General features: G+C 40.2%; 1 protein-coding gene across 1 annotated transcript; it reads right to left on the bottom strand.

The window, feature by feature from the left end:
- Window positions 1-1,519: 1,519 nt before the first annotated feature.
- Window positions 1,520-20,438, bottom strand: LOC134215924 (cilia- and flagella-associated protein 45). Its single transcript, XM_062695001.1, has 8 exons — window positions 20,408-20,438; window positions 20,131-20,308; window positions 19,874-20,069; window positions 18,344-18,868; window positions 5,725-6,156; window positions 4,219-4,354; window positions 2,122-2,227; window positions 1,520-1,894 (listed from the first exon to the last, which is right to left on the bottom strand). The coding sequence occupies exons 2-8, from the start codon at window positions 20,238-20,240 to the stop codon at window positions 1,780-1,782; spliced, it is 1,620 nt and encodes a 539-aa protein (XP_062550985.1). The 5' UTR covers window positions 20,241-20,308; window positions 20,408-20,438; the 3' UTR covers window positions 1,520-1,779.
- Window positions 20,439-22,032: the final 1,594 nt, after the last annotated feature.

Below are 22,032 nucleotides of genomic sequence, written 5' to 3'. Positions count from 1 at the left end.
GTCAGACAGTTCTCATACCAACTAAGATCGTAATAATTTAAAGTCATTTTCTTGTCAGAGTCAAATTATTTAGCCAGTTTTTATGCTATTTAGGCGTCTATTGTCATTGTACGCGCTCAAAATCGGCCGAAGCCGTTTTTTCGACTCACATGGAACATGTGCCCAATGCTTTATCGTAGAAACTGACTCGGAAGTTTTTTTTTATCAAATATAAGAAAGTCTTTAATCCCCGATTTTTAAAAAATGGCAAGCTAATAACTTTTGAAGCAGTTTCCAGCCGTACAAGGATCATGTCGTCCATTAAGACACTGTTGAACTGGCTCAAAAGACATTATATTTACAACTTTGATTGATAATCTCTTCCATTATCTCATTCCTAATCATATAGATTGATCTGTACGATGTCATTCTTGTCTTTATGATCAGCAAGTATGCGTTTCTTGAATTACTTTGTTTGCCTAAGTTATTGGTTCATCCTGTGTCAATACTATCAAACACAATGTAACTTATGTCTTGTAAAAAGTGAAAACTGTGCATTTAGTCTATTTTATTGTTATTCCTTTGTCAAGGTAGTCTAATACTATTATTATGTTCTAAGAAGTAGCTTTATCGTTTCCAAACTAACTGTCATCATCTATAATGTACTAATGATCAGTTATGAGTCAACTATAGGATTCACTTTTCGGTGGCAAAGTAAACTTCATCACGCCTATTCCCTACTATTAATCAAAATTATCGAGAATGAAGCCGTCATAAGATTGTTCATATACCATCATCATAATGTTGGTATTTTTTATTATGGCTCTTCGAAGTGAGACATAACAAAATAAGACTTGCACCACGTTCCTACTTTAAATAAAACCTCTACTCAGTGAATTCAGTAGTCATCTCCATACGAATGTCTTGAATACATTGTGTATCAATAAATACTAAGTATAAGCGTGCCTACGACTCATCGTCACAGGGAACTCATCAGAAAAGTATTGCCGAAAAAAAGAGAACTCACATCATCATCACTGATGAAAAAGGTCTCTGTCTGACTGCACTACCATTCAAGGCAACAAGACACGATGTGCGTTGAATCACATGCAAATGCCGTAAATTAGTGCGTCAATGCCAGATATGTAACGCGCCACCAAAAAGAAATAGTCAACATGCGATACCATCACGACACGACAGGATATGTCTTTGGTTGCCATATCAGAGCTGATGGCGTGAGCCCACCCATCGCGGCAAGATCACATATCCGAGGGGAGGGAGGGAGCCGAGAATTTTCTGCACCAGAAAGTATTCTGGGCCGTACCGAGAATTGAAATCGCCATGTCCGGGTTGGTAATCCTACGCTTTTGCTCTCTAGCCTAACTGAAGACACCGCTTAAAAGATCCTATAACTTTGTTTAACAGATTTTTTTTTCTCTATCGACACAAATATCTGGTATGGAAGAATAATGTTTGTACATTTTCAATGTACGCTGCAATCGAATGGGCTAGATATGAAACACGTTTATAGTAAATTTCGTTTTATTGGAGTTTTTTTTTCAGTCTGATACATAGATTGATTTGAACATTTCTTTAAACTTGTAAGAGGTCTCCTCACTATTCAGTCGCTTTTAAAGGCAGTTGTTATTAGTCTCATTCGAAAAAAAATCCTTGAAGGAGAATATGCTCCAGAGAGTATAGATACGGGAACTGTAATTACTGCAAGACTATGAATTTGAATTTAATCATACCATTATCAAGTTTTGCTTCTGTGTAATGTAAATGTCATATTGATTGATATTATACGTCTGCCTTGATTGAGTTAAGTTGTCTTTCGACATCCTTGATGAACCGATCCGGAACCTTACTTTCCTTCATCATTTTTATTTTGTTTGAAATTGTAGACTTGATAGCCCTGTAAGTCACAATAGAAATATAATAATAATTAGAAAACTATCAAGTTATCAGTTTTAGCAAAAGAGATTACAAACTAAATAGAAAGCTTGTTGCAGCTTTGTGATACTTCCAAATTATTTTGGGTACATAACTTCCAAAACGTATGAATCTTACGTTGCGATTTTGCTCGTACATGAGAGACATTCTTTCTGTTAAGTTTATAACCTCTTTTGTTTTAGCACTTACAATTCACGTTTTTTCATAGATTCGTGCATTGCAGCGTGTTCTTTTTTAGAACACCGTTCAAGCTCACGCCTTTCCTGCTCCTTTTGGTTTATTTGCTGAATTATTTCTGTAAATAAATTAAGCGTTTTGAGGTAAATATTTGAACTGTTATAGCCTATTCAGATTACGACTTTAATGGCATGATAAAGAGTATCTTGATGTCGAAGTTCACACATCCTATTTTCATTTCAAATCAATTATCAAATGCTTCGTAAATGATCGTAAACTGAATGGATATGAACGGGTTTTTAATGTAGATACACTGGGGTCGCATTTTACGCGGATGAATTATATAAATTTATCCGTTCACCTCAATTTTCACATCATTTTAAATACCACTTTATTTTTCTGCGATTTTTTGTGGAGTTTTTGCCTTTCTCGTATACGAAGTATACGTAAAGGCTATATGTTCGCTCCAAAAATGAACTTTTTATAGGAGGCCCGGAGACCCATAGTGTTATATACCAATCAACTCAGTTCGACGAATTGAGGTGATGTCTGTGTGTATGTGTGTGTATATGTGTGTGTGTATGTGTGTGTGTATGTGTGTGTGTATGTGTGTATGTCTGTGCGCAAAAAATGTCACTCATTTTTCAGGCACTTATCCTCAACCGATTTTCTCGCAACAGATTGCATTCGACGCAGAATCCTGTCCCATTGTTTCCTATTGAAAATTGGCCGGATCGGACCAAATCGGCCAAAATACATGTTTTTAATTGAAAAATCGCGAAAAAAATGTCACTCATTTTTTAGGCACCTATCCTCAAACGATTTGCACGCAACAAATTGCATTCGACGCAGAATCTTGTCATATTCAGTTCAATCAAAGGTAATTGCCTATTTCCGGGGATTAAACCACCCGACTTGGACGTTAATTTACAATGTTATGAAAACTCATATGTGAATATGTACGTGATGTGGAAGATATTGATTTGGAAAATGTATTGGAGGTAACCACTTTGCCTTCGATGGGACTCGAACCCATGACCCTACAGTACAGACATTCTAAATACTCACGCTCCTCTAATGTGGACGTGTACAATACACATGTGGAAGTATTGGCTTGAGAAATGGATTGCGAGTGATTTGACTATGCGTCCAATTTGGGAATCTCGAGCTAGTTCAGTAGCCGCTAGGTTGCGAAGGCCGACGGAGGTCCTTCGTAGCTTAGTTGGTTAAAGCACCAGTCTAGCGTACTGTAGGGTCATGGGTTCGAGTCCCATCGAAGGGAAAGTGGTTACCTCCAATACATTTTCCAAATCAATATCTTCCACATAACGTACATATTCACATATGAGTTTTCATAACATTGTAAACTTGTCATATTGTTTCCTATTGAAAATTGGCCAGATCGGACTATGGGCTCAGAAGTTATGGCCAAAATACATTTTTTAAAGAAAATTCGCGAAAAAAGTGTCACTCATTTTTCAGGCACTTATCTTTATCCGATTTTCTCGCAACAGATTGCATTCGACGCAGAATCCTGTCCCATTATTTCCTATTGAAAATTGGCCGGATCGGACTATGGGCTCGGATGTTATGGCCAAAATTACTCACTTGAAAAAAAAAAAACGAGAAAGACACCATCACCGCTAGGTGGATTAATCTGGGTTTTTTCGTGAATTTAACGTGAATGAAAGTTTGAATAATTCCAAAGACCAGAAATATATTTTTTAATTACTTTATTTCCCTGATTTTTTTTATAAAGACCAGAAGTAGCCGAACACAAACCGCGTAAAAAGCGACCCTAGTGTAGATTATATTCAAACAATAATTCTACTAATTCTAGATTTATTTTTAGAACTTTACTCAAGCCGTAGCTTCTAAGTTTCTTTGATCCTAAAATTTAGCAATATTGGGTGCTTAAGGCAGAATCAGTAAATTTTGATGAAACGTAATATACACTCTTCCCAGTAAGAATCAGTTCTATGAACTTGGACATAAAGTTTATTTATTTTGACTCGAATTACTCTTTATTATCTAATATAGTTAGAAATCTGAATAGGGTTTCAGACACAGTTAATCATAAATTTAATGACACTAAATATTGTTAAGTACCTTCTCGATAATTCTCACGTAGGCGTAAGTGCTTTTTTCTGGTTTCTGTTTCTTTGTTTTCCTCTTGTTTCAATTTTTCGACCGCCTTTTTATGATCAAGCTCGTCTCGTGCTATCTGCATTGCGCGTTCCGTTTTCTGCAAAATAATGAAATAGGTAGGTGGAGATCCCCCAGCACCGGACACTTCTCAAAACGACACTTGCAGAGGTCACACCACCCTTTTATGTAGTACAAAAGGAAGCTTTACCTGCATGGAATATCAAATCGTAATGTTGTAAACTTTGTACGAATTTTATCAATAATGCTCAAAATGTTGATGTGTCGCTTTACTTTAGAAGATTTGAATAAACTATATTAAAATCAATTGAACATTTTAATTATGTGGAGATGGTCAATATTAGCCATATTAAAAAAAAACGATCATTATTTGTTAGATGTATAATGTAACTGTGGTGCAAAATCAATTTTTGTTTCTGGTAGCTGTCCCCCGGGTCCGGACAGTGAGATTTTTCATGTGACCGAATAACCATTCTTTACATCTGTATTGTTAAACTCACTTCTTTTTGCTAGGGAAGCCACAGAAATAAAAAATACAGAATCACCGTCATCAACCAGAGGTCGTACAGACTGACACCTAGCCTGAGAGAACGGACAGGACACATCCCAAACCAGTGGAGAGTTTTTCTTATCACGAAAAGTTTTCTCCTTATCATAGCGGGAATCGAATCGCTAACTGCACGGCCGCGAAGCTCACGAAATAAACAAAAATTCAAGATGACATTGAAAAAGGTGGGAATTTGGATGAACAAAACGTATCTGGAGGGTCAAATAAGCTACAGTAACACATTTTATTGGGGCCCTCCTTAGTCGTGCGGTAAGATGCGCGGCTACAAAGCAAGACCATGCTGAGGGTGGCTGGGTTCGATTCCCGGCGTCGGTCTAGGAAATTTTCGGCTTGGAAATTGTTTTAACTTCCCTGGCCATAAAAGTTTCATCGTGTTAGCCTCATGATATACGAATGCAAAAAATTGTAACATGGCTTAGAAACCTCGCAGTTAATAACTGTGGAAGCGCTTAATGAACACTAAGCTGCGAGGCGGCTCTGTCCCAGTGGGGGATGTAATGCCAATAAGAAGAAGAACACATTTTGATATTTACAACTTAAATAAATACTATTCATTGCTATTGCTATTCTAAATGATGTCTTAACTCATGTAACAGGCACTTGGTCATATCTGGAGATGATGCAATATTGTCCGGTACTAGGGGTCACTTTTCTGAATCATGGAATTTTTCATCAAAATCATTAAATGTATTTTATATGATCATATTTTGTGTATATGGTTTACAAGTAAACAAAATGCGGATAGTTAGTGAGTTTTTCGTTAAATGGCAAAAGTATCCAGCGCCATAACGCTAAACGCCAAATTAACGAAATGACTCGGTTGCATATGAATATTTTAAATCAATCTGAAAAATTAGTTTGTAATTTTGTATAACACTTACCACTGCCTCAAGTTGAGCTGCACGTGCAACTGCAATTTGCTGCTCCAAGTCACGTTTTCTAATAGCCGCCTCTTTCTCTCGTCGCCGAAATTCACGTTCAACGTGTTCCTGCCCACGGCGAAGGTCCATATCGTTCTTTGACGATTTTGTAGTGAGCAACTTCTGCTGTATTTTCAGCATTCGATCTTGCTCACGTTCCTTGGCTTCAGCTGCAATTTTTTTCTCGAATTCTAGTTTAGCTTGGCGCTCATTGCGCAATCTAGTGTACTCTTGAACTTTAAGTTCCGCTATGCGCTGTTCCTCGAATTCTAATTGCTTATAGTAAGCCGAGAATTCGTAAGCTTTCTTTAAATCATTTCTCACGACATTGATTCGATCAACACGATCTTTTTCCTTGCGCTTTTCATCTTCTATAATCGCTTGTTGAGCTTGCTGCAAAATGTTGAATTACAATGAGTACTTTAACCCAAGTCCAAGTCTTTATTCCACTTGGTCAAGTCTAGAATTTTATTCCAATTAATTGTTCTAAATACTAGGTGATAAATTTCATCATGGTTAGTTACGCTACTTATCGTATCGTGATATGCATGGGGCCATCCAGAAACCACGTGGTCATATTTTGAAGATTTTCAACCCCCCCTCCCCCCATGTGGTTTATCGTGGTCATTTGGCAGACCCAACCTCCCCCCCCCCCCTTTGACCACGTGGTTTTTTTTTCAAGTACAAAAATAAAAAAAAACCTTATGTAACTAAAACATATGGTTAATCCGATCAATTTTGAAGATGGACAATTTCAACTGATTCGTTAAATGTAATGTGTATCAGGTACAAGGATATCTAGAACTCGCACACCTTCGATGCATCAGGAGGATACAAAAAATGTGGACTCGCGAATATGTTATAACAATTTCGAGAAAAAATTGTAATGGTTATGAATTTTTTCAAAATATCTCTATATTTTTTATTTTTTTATTTTTATTAGCTATTTTTTATAAATAATTATAAAGTTCATCACTGGATATTCCTATATATTCCTAAAAGGATTTTTGTCCTAAGCTGTGTAATCATAAGACATGATATTACGGAGTTTTGGAACGACTTGATCAACCAAGTCCTGAACGATGTATCCGTGTATTGCTAAGCATCCAAGCAGGTTCATTGAGCCGATGCGATTTCATTTATTACTTTCACAAGCTACAATAGACTTTCCATGAGTCGATGTTCTAAGATACGATATCGACTGAAATAAAAACTCAGCCTAATTTTTTTTTAAAAATTTTCCATAACAATTAGGAAATTTCCAATAAACAAATCATGGTATGAGCAATACAAAAATATTAAATTTTCTACAAATAATGCACAATTTCCATAAACATTTAAGAATTTTCCACAAAATAAAAATAAATTAACACTTTTAAACCCCAAAATATCAAATATAAAAGAAGAAATTTTCAAAAAGAAATCAAAACTTTCCGTGGAAAAAATACAAACATTCCATAAATAAATCAATATTAGAAATAAATAATTACAAAATTTTCCACAAAATAAAAGTTTTGTAATTGTTTATTGCTAATATTGATTTATTCATAAAAATTTTGTATTTTTTTCGTGTAACATTTTGATTTTTTTATGGAAATAAGAATTTTATTTCATAATTGCAATTTTTGCTTTTACAAGTGCTAATTTATTATTGTTTTGTGGAAAATTTTAAACTGTTTATGGAAATTTTGCATTATGTATTTGTAGTAATTCTATATTTATTTAATACTCATACCCCGCTTTCTTTATTGGCAATATCCTATTTTTTATGGAAAATTTCTATTTTTTCTCTATTAAAGAGATTTTCAATCCAGAGCTGGCTCATCTCTCAAAATTTCTAATTCTGCATTGAAATTTTATTTTGATTTCGACTCGTGGAAGCCAATGATGCCATACTAAAATTATTTTCTCGGTCACTGTGATGGTTCTTTCGAATAATTTTCCAAGAAACTTCTATTCCACATCTCGAATATGCTTCAGTCAATGATCCTTTCATAAGCGACTCATAGAGGAATGAATGTATTATAGACCAATTATTATTTTGGAGTTCGGATCATTCGATTTATCCAATTTATCAACTTATGAATGATGTATGATATAATATCCCAGTAGGTCCTTCGGTTAATCAAGATAATGTTGGGTACCTTATCTCTTGGATCTCATGTTAATGGAAATTAGGAGCAGATCAAATTGCATCGGATTGGGTATATACCGATGATGAGGACATTGCAAATGTCTTGATTGATCTGGTAGATATCGTGGGCTGAACTTGAGAGTATTGTGGAGTACCTTGAGCATCTCGTATTCCTGAATATTAATCACTGGCTTAACGTTCAGGATGACCCATCTTATCTGAGTGTTCAGAATGATTCAAACATGTCAACTTCATTTGCATCAACCGTCTAAAACGAATTAAGTACTCTCCATTTAATTCCACCAAATAGTTTTCGATATCTTTGCAGATACGTATTTCGACCACAACTGTCTTGCTCGACTCAAGTCGGCAAGCCTCGTTGGATAAACGTGCAACTCGTGCTGAAAAAATAATCTTTTTGCAACTTGTTGCACAAACTACTATTTCTTCATTTGCATGCTCTTAAAATCGAAATCTTCCCGAGGATTCGGATATCTGAGTTTTCAGGGTCAGTCAAATTTGAGCTCCCATATTTTTTCTGTAAAGCCAATATCTAGATGAACAATTTTACTTAAGAAAATGGTGGCCTAGCTCTCTTTTGTGATTTTATAGACAATCTAAAACGCTGGGCATATATGACCCATCCGTCCTGAAAGGGTTGAGATTTGTTTTGGAATTCAATTTCAATCGTTATTATAACACTATTTTTTAACTTAGATTGTTTTAGGAATTGGAGTGTTTTTTTTCTGGAACACTGCCACTTTTTTCATATCTCAGGAATCTCCATAGTTATAAGACCCTTTTATGAATTTAAAAAGCATTTTATTTAGAATTTCATGTTGATTTTTTAAATGCAAGCTTCTCTATGTCATAACCTTTTCCATACGCACTACTAGAATTTTGTGTATTTAGAACATTTAGGTGCATTATTAAATTTTTCGATCAATTATCCTAATTGTTCAATATCATAAAAACTAGGCTTCTTAAGCCTAAATAATTGCCTACATTTATTGCTTGGATTAATTTTAAATTCCAAGATCTTCCTGATTTTCAAGAATAATTATTCTGGAGTTGCGAGAGAAATCCTTCGGAATATTGACAAGAGAATCTTCGGAGTTTCCACGGGACTTTTTTTTTAGAATTTCAACGACATTTTTTTCCGAAATTCTGTGGAAGAGTTCCGAAAAATGTTCGGTAGAAATTTTGAAGAACTAGAAGAATCCATAGAAGGATCTGAAATGCATATTTACGATGAAAATTCCAATAAACATCAAATTCCGCAGAAATTCCAGTAGAAATTAGAAAAAAAAATCCAGCTTACTTTTTTTACAGAATCTCTAAAGATTTTTTTTTCCAAATCCTGGGCAACTTTAATGAATCTTCAAAGGAAATTCTTCTAAATTTACAATGGAATTTTTTTTTCGTTTTCCAAAAGAAATTCTTAGAAATTTTCAGCAGTTTTTTTATATTTCCAAAATAAATTATTCGGAATATGCCAAAATATTTCCGATGAAAATTCCTAAGATTTTCCAGTAGAAAATCGAAAAAAGTTCATCTGAAACACCAATAATGAGTTTCCCGAGGATGCGATGTTTTTACAAGTGGAAATAACGAATAAATTGTACTTTTGTAGTACTTGTAAAGGTTGTACTTTTGAACCATTTTCAGTAGGAATTCCTTAAAAAATTAAATAAAAATTTTAAAGATTTTCAGATGTGAAAATTCTTTAAAATTTCTTAATCATTTCCTGTGCATCTTTGCATGGTAAAGATTTGAAGCAATGTTTAGCTGAACCTACAAAGAAATCAAAATGACTTACCGAAGAAGAATGAATTCCCGATGAAATTTTGGAAGAATTTGTGGTCCAAATTAAAAAAAAACATGAACCTTGAGAATTCTAAAGATTTATTCTTTGAAAATCCAAAGAATTGTTTGAAGATAATCTATAGACTCTACCGTGGAAATTCTAAATAATGCCTCGAATAAAAAATACTTGGAAAATTTTAAAAAATGTCATAGAATTCACAAAGAGCGTGAAAAAGTATTCCGAAAACAATTTCATTTCAAAATTCCAAATTAAAAAAAAATCAAAAACAAAAAATCAACGGAAATATCAAAGTGTTTCATGTGGCATTGGCTTAGTATATTCTATTAGCATTTCCTCAGTTATAAATTGAAAGCTTTTATATGCCATCCATTGCACGATTATATATCTTGTGTAGCAAGTACGATGGATACACTATGCCTAGGGTGTCGAGAATGTTGCCCACCCGAAAACATCCTAGACAGGAACGAGAATCGAACTCGCCATCTTCGGTTTGACAATCCTACACCTTTGCTTGCAAGGCTAACTGGAGACTTTTTTTTTTTTTCTTCCTAAACAATGGAGGGGGAATCTGCTCAACAGACATCCTGGGTTGACCAGGAAGTGCTGGGTTAGGGGCCACCTCCAATGAGGGAGGCAGGACTGCATCCACGACCAGCTAAACCGTTTCCATTGTCGCCAAGCCCATCGTCCCTTCGGTACAACCAGAAAGTAATGCTTCAAAGGGGGGCCAGTGCATAACGCACCCTCGAGGTTAGCTGCGTGTCCTTGCAGCATCGAACATCGTGACTCGCTTTTTTAGAAGAACACCATGGTATCGTGCCAGCTCATTGCCGGCTTTCCAGGTGGCCTTACCACGCCCTATGTCCTCGGAAGGTGGGCAGGGTCGACTTCGCGCCTGCTTCCCTCTGCACGACTGGTATCAAGAATGATGATGCCGCGTGCACCCCAAATTGACCTTTCTGCGATAGGGCCTATTCGCCAGCACACAGAGGGACTTGCCGACGCGGTGCCTACGCCTGCCCCAGCCTTGACGAGGACCCCTTTCCGTCCTCGGGCTCGGAACCCGCCCGGTTGACCGACGCCGCGAAAGCGACGATACCATGTTGTTCTTCACGCGGCCACTTGTTCGATAAAAGGATCGAGTTCGACCACAGGGCACCGGTATGACCCATGAAGCCGACTCCGAACCCTTGGACCACCTCTTATTTGCGCCTGAACTAGCCATTCCTCGAGTCCACGCGCCACCTTCTGTGTAACTCCGAGACGATTTGGACGATAGCCGATAAAACGGCGTTCCAGCCAACTTCATCTTTACACATCCTCCGGACTAGGTTGTCCGGGGTAGTGTCCAGACCACATGTGGCAAGCATGTGGTCACGCATTGTGCGAAAACGCGGGCACACGAACAACACGTGTTCCGCCGTTTCCTCTAAACCTACGCACACCGGACACTCGGGCGAGGCCGAGTGTCCGAACCGGTGTAGGTACTGTCTGAAGCAACCATGGCCTGTAAGGACCTGGGTCAGGTGGAAAGTGATTTCCCCATGGCGCCTCTTGACCCACGTACCTATCTCCGGTATCAACCTATGTGTCCATCTACCCTTAGTGGAACTGTCCCACGCACGCTGCCATTTGACCATTGAGGCCAACCCGATAGTCCTACGGATGCCTCTCGTGCCGCGCATTTCGAAGCACTCTATGTCTTCACCGATAACTATGTCGATATGCATCATACCGGTGATGACGCAAAGTGCATCGTGCGACACGGTACGGTACGCGCTCGCAACTCTTAGGCACATGAGCCTATACGTACTTTCTAACTTCGTTCTGTAGCAGTTAATACGCAGGGCCGTGCCCCAAGCTGGCCCCCCATACCTCAGTATGGACAGAGCAACGCTAGCCAGAAGCTTGCGCTTGCTGGCATAAACCGCAGAGCTATTGGACATCATCCGGAACAATGCCGCTATAGCTGTGGAGGCACGCTTGCAGGCGTAATTGACGTGGCTACCAAAGGTGAGCTTATCGTCGATCATTACCCCCAAGAGTTTGATGGAGCGTTCAGAGGTGACCGTGCAGTTGCCTGCCCTTATCACCGCTTGTTGCTCCGACTTTCGGTTGTTAACAACAACCACCTCAGTCTTGTGGTGAGCCAGTTCTAACTTCCTGGAACTCATCCACTCCTCCACAATTGCGATCGAGTGGGTTGCAGTCAATTCCACCTCTTCGATCGATTCGCCGTAGACCTCCAGCGTAATATCGTCAGCAAAGCCGACGATTGCCACGCCACCGGGAACTTCAACCTCAAGACACCGTCGTACATGACGTTCCATAACACCGGACCCAGTATGGAACCTTGCGGAACCCCTGAGGTTATGTCAACGCACTTCCGACCCGCCTCCGTGTCGTATACCAGTACTCGATTCTGGAAGTAGCTTCCGAGAATCTTGTACAGGTACTCAGGAATTCAAGACGCAGGAGCGCATCTGCAATAGCTGCCCAACTGGCACTATTGAAAGCATTCCTCACGTCGAGAGTCACTACTGCACAATAGCGAACTCCCTCCTCTTACGCTGGATAGCTATCTCCGCGGATTTGGTAACCGACAAGATAGCGTCTACGGTCGACTTACCCTTTCGGAAGCCAAACTGGTTACTCGATAGACCATCCGCACCCTCCGTGCGTATCAACAACCTGTTGAGGATGATCTTCTCGAGCACCTTCCCCGCCGTGTCAAGCAGGCATATTGGTCTATATGCCGACGGATCCCCAGTGGTTTTCCCGCCTTTGGCCAAGCCTTTCCATGCCTGCCTTTTCAATGCTTAAGGAAGACTCCCTCGTCCAGGCATCTCTGCATAACAGATCTGAACATCTCGGGAGCCTCGGCAATGGCCGCTTTGATGGCCAGGTTCGGAATACCATCCGGTCCTGGCGCCTTACCTACACTAAGGGACTGTGCAATCCCCGCAAGTTCCGCCACCGTTACTCTTCCCTCGTCGGCCACCCTGGCCCGTGGCAGCTCCGCAAAGGGAGGCCAGGGACTTGGGTCGTGACGTGGGAAGAGCCCCGCGATGATCCTCTCCAGCATCTCTGGAGACCGCTCTGTAGGGGCCATCGCCCCACGTGTCTTGGCCATTACGACCCTATAGGCGTCACCCCATGGATTCGCGTTGGCACTTTGACACAGGCCCTCGAAGCAGGCTTTTTTTCTTGATCTAATCTCAGTCTTCAGAGCGGCTCTAGCAGCCACGAACGCCACCCGTCGTTCAACACGCTCCTCTTCTGTGCGTGCTCGCTGCATCCGCCTCCTTGTCCGTAGGCAGGCGCGGCGCAGGTTCGCAATTGCTTGAGTCCACCAGTAAGCCGGTGGCCTCCCATTCCTAGGGTGGACTTTCCTAGGCATGGTGGCATCGCATGCACGCGAGAGTACTGTTACCAGCTGCTCGCCGCTCAGACCGAGAGTATTGTGCTCGCGGCGGAGCGCTTCCTTAAACACCTCGTCGTCGAAGTATGATGTCATCCACATACGAGGACTAGGCCTAGGCCTTCTTCCGTCCGCTGAATGCTGGTCGTATAGTCGATACTGTAGCGAACCGCCAGGTGGTCGCTGTGAGTGTAGCCATCATCTACCCTCCAGTTCGAACTACTCGTTTGGCCAGGGCTCCAGAACGTAACGTCGATAATTGACTGGGCACCGTTCCAGCTGTAGGTACTTTTGGTACCGACATTAGCCAAGTCCACATCCAACATGGCCAGTGATTCCAGCAGGATCTGCCCCGTTGATTCGTGGATCGGCTTCCCCATTCCACGGCCCAAGTGTTGAAGTCCCCGCTATCACCTCCGGCCTACGCCCCATCAAGTTAGCCGTCAAACAATCTAGCATTCGACCGAACTGCTCGATCGACCATCGAGGAGGCGCATAGCAGCTGCAGAAGAAGACCCCGTTGATTTTGGCAATGACGAAGCCCTCGTGTGTCGAAGACACCAACTCTTGGACTGGGTATTTCCCCGTTGTCCATATCGCCGCCATTTTAGACCCATCGGTGACCCAATTACCGTTCCTGGCGGGTACCCGGTAAGGATCTGCTATGATGGCGATATCCGCCCCCCATTCAGCAACTGTCTGACACAGCAGTTGCTGGGCTGCATCACAGTGGTTCAGGTTTAGCTGCGTTACCTGCACTGTGATTTTGCAGCACGCTTAAACGCCGGGCACTTCGAACCCTCCATGGGGTGCTTGCTGTTCACAGCTTTGCTGGAACAAATCAAACAATTGGGAGGGTTCGTGCAGCATTGTGCCTTATGTGCCAATCCGGAGCGTCGCCAGAGCTTGCTTCTGTCAGGGCCTTTGCAGTCCCATTGCTTGTGCCCCGGTTCCAGGCACTTGAAGCAAACTTCGGGTTGCTCATATATGCCCACAGGGCATACCGACCACCCCACCTTGACGCTCCCTAACTTGGAGGCGTCCGCTGCAGGTAGCCGAACCAAAGCTACCTGTGTCCCTGCCGGACCTTTCCGTAGCCGAACGGCTGCGATGGACGCCTCCACTTCGCACTGTCGCCGCAGTGCCGTGACGAGCTCTTCGACTTCGGTGATCTCGTCCAGGTCTTTAACCCTTAGATTCACCTCCGTCGTGAGTTCCCTCACCTTGACCGTCTCGCCTAGGACTTCCTCCGCCAACTTCTTGTAGGCGGCGCCCTTGCGAGGGGCTTCAGCTCGAGGATCATCTCGCCCGTCCGAGTACGTTTTATTCAACGTACGTCGGCGCCGAGTTCACCGAGCTTAACGTCACTCCTCATCGCCTTCAAGACGTCCGAGTACTTAGCCTCGTCAGTTTTGATGACTAGGGCATCGCCACTGGAGCGATTGGTGCCTACCCTAGACTTCTTGCTACCCTCATTTGCCTGGGCCTTCATTTCGGCCCTTGACGTCTTCGGTTTCCTCTTGTTCTTGACCAAGGTCCAGGAGGCGTCATCCCCCTCTATTTCCATGGTCTGGTGCGGCTGAGAGCTCTCAGCCTGCCGTAACCCACCACCACCGTCTTTCCTGGGTGGACGGACCTTTCTAGGTCCTTCCTCCCCGGTTTTGGAGGTACCTGGCCGGGGTTCAGCTTCCCAGCCCCACTACCCTTGTTCGGGGTAGTAACCCTCCGCGTTTTGGGGCGGCCCCCAGGAGCTCATCCCCTGGAGACTGTCTCCCCGTTTTTGTGTCTGCTCCTTTGGAGCAGCCACCCCGACGTGCCTGCGAATACTTGAGCATCAGTCTTGGTAGACTTTGGCACCACCGTCTTCGCTAGCACGCCCTCGGTCGATTCGACCTTGCCCAAATCCGCGAATTCTTGGGCCTCAGTCTGGGTAGACCTCGACTCCATGGATTTCACGGGTTCGAACTTGGCCGTCCCGACCGCCGTTTCCAGCTTGGCGTCCAACATCGACTTTCGAAGTTTCTGCAAGCTCCTCTTGAGGTCCTTACTGATGTTATGCTTCGATGACGCAAAGTCGATGATGGCGTCCAGCTGTTCCGTCGCCACCTCGAAGGCCGAGAGCCCATCGCGTTTGCGGTTCATCGCCTCCACAAGCCATGGGCCGTCAATAACCTCTACCGGCGTTTTTTTAGCCGAGAGGAAGGTTAAGTGACCCACGCTGGCGCTGCGCACTGAGCTGCCGACTATTGCCTCTGGCCTCCTAGGCGGAGACCTGAACAACCCACCTCTTGCGAAGGGGTTGTCGCCTACACTACTACCACTAGTTGAAGAATTGTCTTGGTTTTCCATTTTGATCCCACGAGTTGCTCGGGAAAAGAGGTCCACCACGCCAGAGCCCAGCATGACGCGGTAAGGGACAATTACTGTGGGGGGTGCCCAGGTACCCCACAGGCTCCGTTAAAGGCCTAGCTTATTATTTCACCCCCCTGGCCATGCATCCCCTCGGCACGGGTCGCTTGACGCCTTGGGATTAGGGGTTAGGGACGATGGTCCCGGTCTAACTCGCAGTGGCCATGGGGAGGGGTCGTCAAGCCCTTGGACAAAGTCCCTGCTGCCCCCAGGCTAACTGGAGACTGAACATTTTAAAGTGTACTCCCTAAAATGCTCGAAAAACTATTTTTTGAAATGAAGAAGAATTTCTGGTGAAGATTCGGAAGAACTTGTCGAAGAAATTCATTAGAGTGTAAAAAAAATATGAAAATATGAAATTTTTTTTCCACCGAAAATTGTATGTATTTCCCTCGAGACTGCTTTGAATTTTTAGACAGAATTCACATGGAAATTTTTTCGGAGTTTTAGGGAATTTTTTTCGGAATTTACACTGGAGATGTTTTGTTTTTTTTTTTTGGTAAAAAATTTGTAGCAAAATTTCCAAGCAAAAATTTTCAGAGAGAATTGTTCAAAAAATATTCTGAATGCCAGCAATTTATCAGGATTGTATGAAGTAATGTCAAAGTTTTTACAGGAAATTTCTTTACTGGATTTTTCCTGAATATCCACAAGTAATTCATTTGAAGTTTTTTTCTTAAGATTTTTTCTTGGATTATTGTAAAAACATGAACATTTTTCAAAATTGTAGCTGCAGTCCGCTGACGCAAAAGTGTCGGCGGCGTAATGCCAACAACCATCTGCGGCGGAATTTTTCCATTTTTCCCTTCCAAATTTTTTTTGTGGAAATTGAGACTGAATCGCAACCTGTTTTTTCGTTTATTTTTTCATGGAAATAGGATCTAAGGCTAAGATGGTCAAATAACGCAGATATGCATCGGCGTTGCGACCGACGCTGCTTTACCGGGTTTTCTCGATGCACACCTACGTCTTTTTAACGCTGAGTTGAAAAGACGTTACGTGGGCATCGGCCCTGAGATGCGCTTTGCGTTTAATGATTAAATCATTAAATTTTAATGATTTGTATTTTTTACACCGCTATTGTTATTCACCAAAAGTTTTTCGTGTAAAAAAAAAACCACGTGGTTCGAGAGCAAAAACCCCCCTTCCCCCATGTGGCTTATCGTGGTCATTTTCCAAACCCCCATATATGACCACGTGGTTTCTGGACGGCTCCTATATTATAAACTGAAAAAAAACGTCTGGGTGTCGACAACCGATCAGTGCAGGCCGGGACTTCCACATAAAGCTGAATCACGTAAGGCTGAACACGAAAGGCTTAAAAAAATCTTACATAAGGCACCTATCTTCTTCCTTCTTCCTTGTTCCTCCTTCTTTCTTCCTTGTTCTTCCTTCTTTTTCTTTATTATTTTTTCGTTCTTTTTCATTTTTCTTTTTCTTCTTCTTCCTTCCATTTTATTTCTTCCTTCTACGTCTACCTTATCCTTTCCTTGTTCTTCCCTTTTTCCTCTTTCTTCTTTTTTCTTACTTTTGGCTTTTTCTTCCTTCATCCTTCTTCCTTTTTCAACCTTCTTCCTTTTTCATTGCTTCTTCTCCTATATTCTTCCTTCTTTCTTCTTCTTTCTCCCTTCATCTTTCTTTCTCCATATTTTCTTCTTCCTTCTTTCTCATTCCATCTTCTTTATTCTTTCTTTCTTCTATCTTCACCATTTTCCTCTGTATTTCAACTACCTGCTTCGTTTTTTCTTCCTTCTTATCTTTCGTTATTCCTTCTTCCAGCTTTTTTCTTCCCTTTTCCGTCTTCCATCTTCCATCTTCTTTCTTTCTTCCATGTTCCTTCTTATTCTTTCTTACTTATTCTTTCTTCTATATTTCTTCCACCTTTTTCTTACTTCTTTCTTCATTTTTTCTTCTTCTATTTTCTATCTTTTTTCTTCTTCCTTATTCTTTGTTTCTTCTTTTCCTTCTTTCTTTTTCTTTCGTTTTTTTCTTTATTTTTTTTATTTCTTCTTCTTCCTTCTTGCTTCTTTCATCCTTCTTCTCTTTTCTTCTTTTTGCCTTTATCGTACAACAAAGTTGTGCCGAAAGACTATATGATTGCTCCAAAAATATAACTAAGTGTGTGTGCATGTGTGTGCGCAAGCCAATCTCACTTATCCTTGACCGATTCGACGCAGAATTCTGTCCCATTGTTTCCTATAAAAAATTGCCCATATCGGACTATGGGCTTAAAGAAGGCCAAAATACTATTTTTATATCACCGCTAGGTGGATTATTTATCATTCTTTGTTATTTATTCTTTATTTTTCATTCCTTAGTCTTTATTCTTTATTTATAATCCTTTATTCATAATTCACTATTCAATCACTGAACTTGTACTCCATTGTACGATTAGGATTCATTGCATCCCAAATATCAGCCTTCTGATATTTTCAGCCTTTCTAGATTTTCATCCTTTCGAGATTTCAGCCTTATGAGTATTCGGCCTTATGTGTTTCAGCCTTTCGTGCACCCGTGCAGGCCATCGATCATGTTTCCTATAGTTTGAAGAATTCATAACTTAACAAAGTTTTAAAAACAGTCAGAATCTGATCCATGATTCCTGCGTGTAAAGTTCCAATAGTCGTGAATTCTTTAAAAATCAAACAGCATGGTATGACAATAAATAAATTATAGCTTTGAAAGTTCTCGTTTCAATGCATTGATAAATATTATTCAATCAATCTTCGTTTCAATCCATTGATAATTATCAAAACATTTTTACATTCTTAATAAATCAATGCCTTACCTTTAAAACCCGAGCTTCTTCCTCAATTCTTTCAGCCTCTTTCAAACGCATCTTCTCTTTCTGTAAAAGCTGATTGCGAATTTCTTCGGAGTGCTGTGTGGTTAACATTTTATTCAAATCGCGTTTCTTCTCTTCTTCCTTTAATGCCCTTTCATTCTCACTTAGCATCATCTTCTCCAACCTCAGCTCTTCCGATCTTAGTTCTCGTTCTATCTCTTGCTTTTCGGCTATTTGGGCATCTCGAATGATGTGACATTTTGCAGCTAATATGATTCTGTTGGCCCTTTTAACTTCTTCTTCTTGTTCCTGCTTCGCTATGAACGCCCTGTCAATTATTTTCCGTGCTGTTGTCCCCGAGTCTTCATCTTTGGGCTCATCCAAGATATTGCCAACAGTCCCCTTTACTTGTCGCTCTCTATCAATTTCCTGCAGACGTTTCTTACGTTTTTCCGATTCTTCAAGCATATTCCTTTTTTCTATTTCATTAAGCTTAAACTCGTTGAGTTTATCATCCATTGTTTTTAGCTAAAACATATAATATTAATAAAAACCAGTTGATTTTCCAAACGGAGAATCCTCCTTTCACACATTAAAATTGAATAAATATTCAATTCGACAGCAAGTAAGTGAAAATCTTTTGAAAATAATTATTAAAAATTCAACAGGTACACATTACTCTTATATTTGATACGTAACAACACGCAAATACTAATAATGAAGTTTCATTGAAGCAAAGTAGGTAGTTTGCATTCGTTCATTAATGTGGTCAATACATGTAGATCAAAAATTCAGTTAAAACGGAAATCGACACGCAGCTACATTATTAAAATCTTATTTAGCTTTCCTTGTTGCTACATATGAAATTGAATAAAAGGGTTGTACTAATTCAAGCTCCTAAATATTTCAAGTGTATTATCTTAGCGTTACCACCATGTAGACTCCACTACGGTTTAGTACCCGAGCAGGAGTGACGACCTCGATAACAGAGATTGGTGTGAACTAGCCTTGCATAAGAGGTAAAATACCAAAAAATAATACCAAAAATATATATATATATGTATGCAGAATTCTTGAGGCATAACATGCTTAGGTGTTTCAATACCAAACGAATAATTTGTTATGCATTTGGTATTTAAATGGAACTTAATAACAGAGTATGTTATGGCTGAAGTATTTGTGCATATAAATTTTTGGTATTTTACCTCTTATGCAGGGCTAGTTCATAACAGAGTATGGTATCAATAATAAAATTAGGTATTATTGAGCCAATTTCTCCTGCTCGGGTAGAGCTTTGATTCACTTTATTTAAATAATAAAGTATGCAAGTACACAATCTTGCAGCTTGGAAGAGTACACGCGTGCACGCAAGATACAAAAAGCAGTGGAAATAAATGAATGTATAAGATCATCTTACTCAAAAATATAATTCAAACCAGTGAGCAATTGGTATATTCAAGTTTAGGTAGAATATGATGAATGTAATTAATAATCCGTATAAATAATGCGTTAAAATGCTACACGATTTGTTACCTTTGCTTTAGTTTGTAACTTGACATAATCTTTTTTGGGCCATATCACCGGATAAACGGACATACTCTTGCTTGGGATCAGTAAGTTACGAATATTATCCTTTGAAACAAGCTGTTCCACCTTTTTTCCTTCATAAGGATTATCGTTGAGCATGTGAATTGGTCGAAAACGAAGTAAATGGCCACAATCCTTGGGACTAGAAAAATCAATCATGTCACTGAAAGTCATTAACTGAGCATATCGAATACGATACTTACTGATGTCTAGAGTACATGCCTGGTATCAGTGGATAATCATCTATACTATTTTGGTAAGCCAATTTAGATTGATCTTTGACGAAATTTTTTCTTGAGTTCTGCAAGGCCATATTAGCGTTGTTGAGTTTATGACTTCCACTGATTAATAACAATTCTGTTTACTACACAATCACGGTAGCTATGAGGGGAAATAAGTTGCTATGGGAATCTCATTGATCGGACGCTATCGGACGGTGCGATAGGATACGATATGTATTAAATAAAAAAACCAAATCACCTAGCGATGTCAGTGCCTTTCTTATGCATTAAGAAAAAATATTAGACAAACATATAAAAGCAGAGATGGTGCCCATCATTTAGTTAGAGTTCCACTTAGGGTCTGTTCACAAATTACGTAACGCTTCTGGGGGGAGGGGGGAGGTCCAACTTGCGTTATACTTTGTTACACTAAAAGGTGGGGGAGGGGGTGGGAACTACCAAATGTTACGCATAACGCGAATAAAAAATTATTTGAATGTCTTTTTTTTAAACACTGATTGAAGTAATTGCTGTTTATCGTTATCGTATATTAGTCATTATCGAAATCAAGCATGCTGACATAGCGGGACTAATATGCGTAAAAATACCAAGCGAATATTGTATTTCTCGACACCACAGTTTCGCAAAACTATGTAAATGGTTATGATTGGAAATTCTATTTTCGTTTCTACTAGCTGCATTCTTGATATCCTTGATTTTTCATTATGTGCCGTCTAACAGTGTTCAAAAAATACCAAAACCCAAACGCTTCAGAGAAGGGAAAAAATCTGCCTTCAAAATTTTCACAGTTACGCGTTACATTTGGAGGGAGGGGGTACCAAAAATGTTACTTTTTGTTACGAGGGGAAGGGAGGGGGTCAAAAACTCAGATTTTTGCGTTACGTAATTTGTAAACAGACCCTTATTTGCCAATAACTTAATGAAGAAACTGAATTTTGAAATAAGTTGTAAGTAAAGCCAACATGTATCACTGCACTTTTCACAATTTCGACAGTTCACTGCAAGAACTCCACTAGTTCCAGAGTTACAGTGCACTGCAGTGATATAACCATGATTATTGGATAATAGGATATTTATATGGGTCAAAAAATGTTTGAGATGTCTGCTTTATGGTAAACTTTACTCGATGTTCTTTGAAACACTCCGTTCCAAAGTCACAGAAGTGAAGCAGTGTCGCAGTGCACCGAGCGTGCAAGATCCAGCGCCTGGAAAGCTCAACCGTTATCAGCGGAACAAGTGATCTTCAAATATTTACTACTTACCAGCTACTTACGATTTGTGCGTGGTTTGATTTTTTGAATTCTTGCCAAATTGCCGAAATGCCAGATATTGATGTAACACTTCAATGCTTCATTGAATCGCGTAGTTTTGCTCTGCAATCAATGCAATCTTCAAAAGCAAAAACAAGTATACCACTCAAACAATTTGCGAAACCCGGAACCAGAGGGGCAAGTACGTATGTTGTCACTAATGTTCCGTTTTGCGAACTATTTTCGAAGCAACATTTGCTGTACCAATGTGGAACGTTTTTGCATATGAAGCCTTATGATCGATTAGCATACTGGAGAAAGCTGTAAAGCAGGTATGTGCCGCAAATGTAACTCACCTTATCACACTTTGCCTACTTTACCTACTTCATTTGCATCGAGCGAAATGCAAGCAAATCCAGTAGAGTAGAGTGGGGCAAGAGTACGCACTTAGTTTTCAATTGATCATGTGGTCCTTATAAAGCAAGCTTCTGCATATCAAATCAATGTCGATGATTCATGTACTCTTCCTGTATGTTACCCAGCAGAAAAAATATTGAAATTATTGAGATTCATTTTAGTAGAACCCTTATTGCAAGACGAGTGAAAAACGCAC

The sequence above is a fragment of the Armigeres subalbatus genome, chromosome 2, assembly GCF_024139115.2.
Source record: "Armigeres subalbatus isolate Guangzhou_Male chromosome 2, GZ_Asu_2, whole genome shotgun sequence".
Lineage (NCBI taxonomy): Eukaryota > Metazoa > Arthropoda > Insecta > Diptera > Culicidae > Armigeres > Armigeres subalbatus.
The sequence above is the reverse complement of the archived record's forward strand: the minus strand, read 5'-3'. Positions and strand labels throughout refer to the sequence as shown.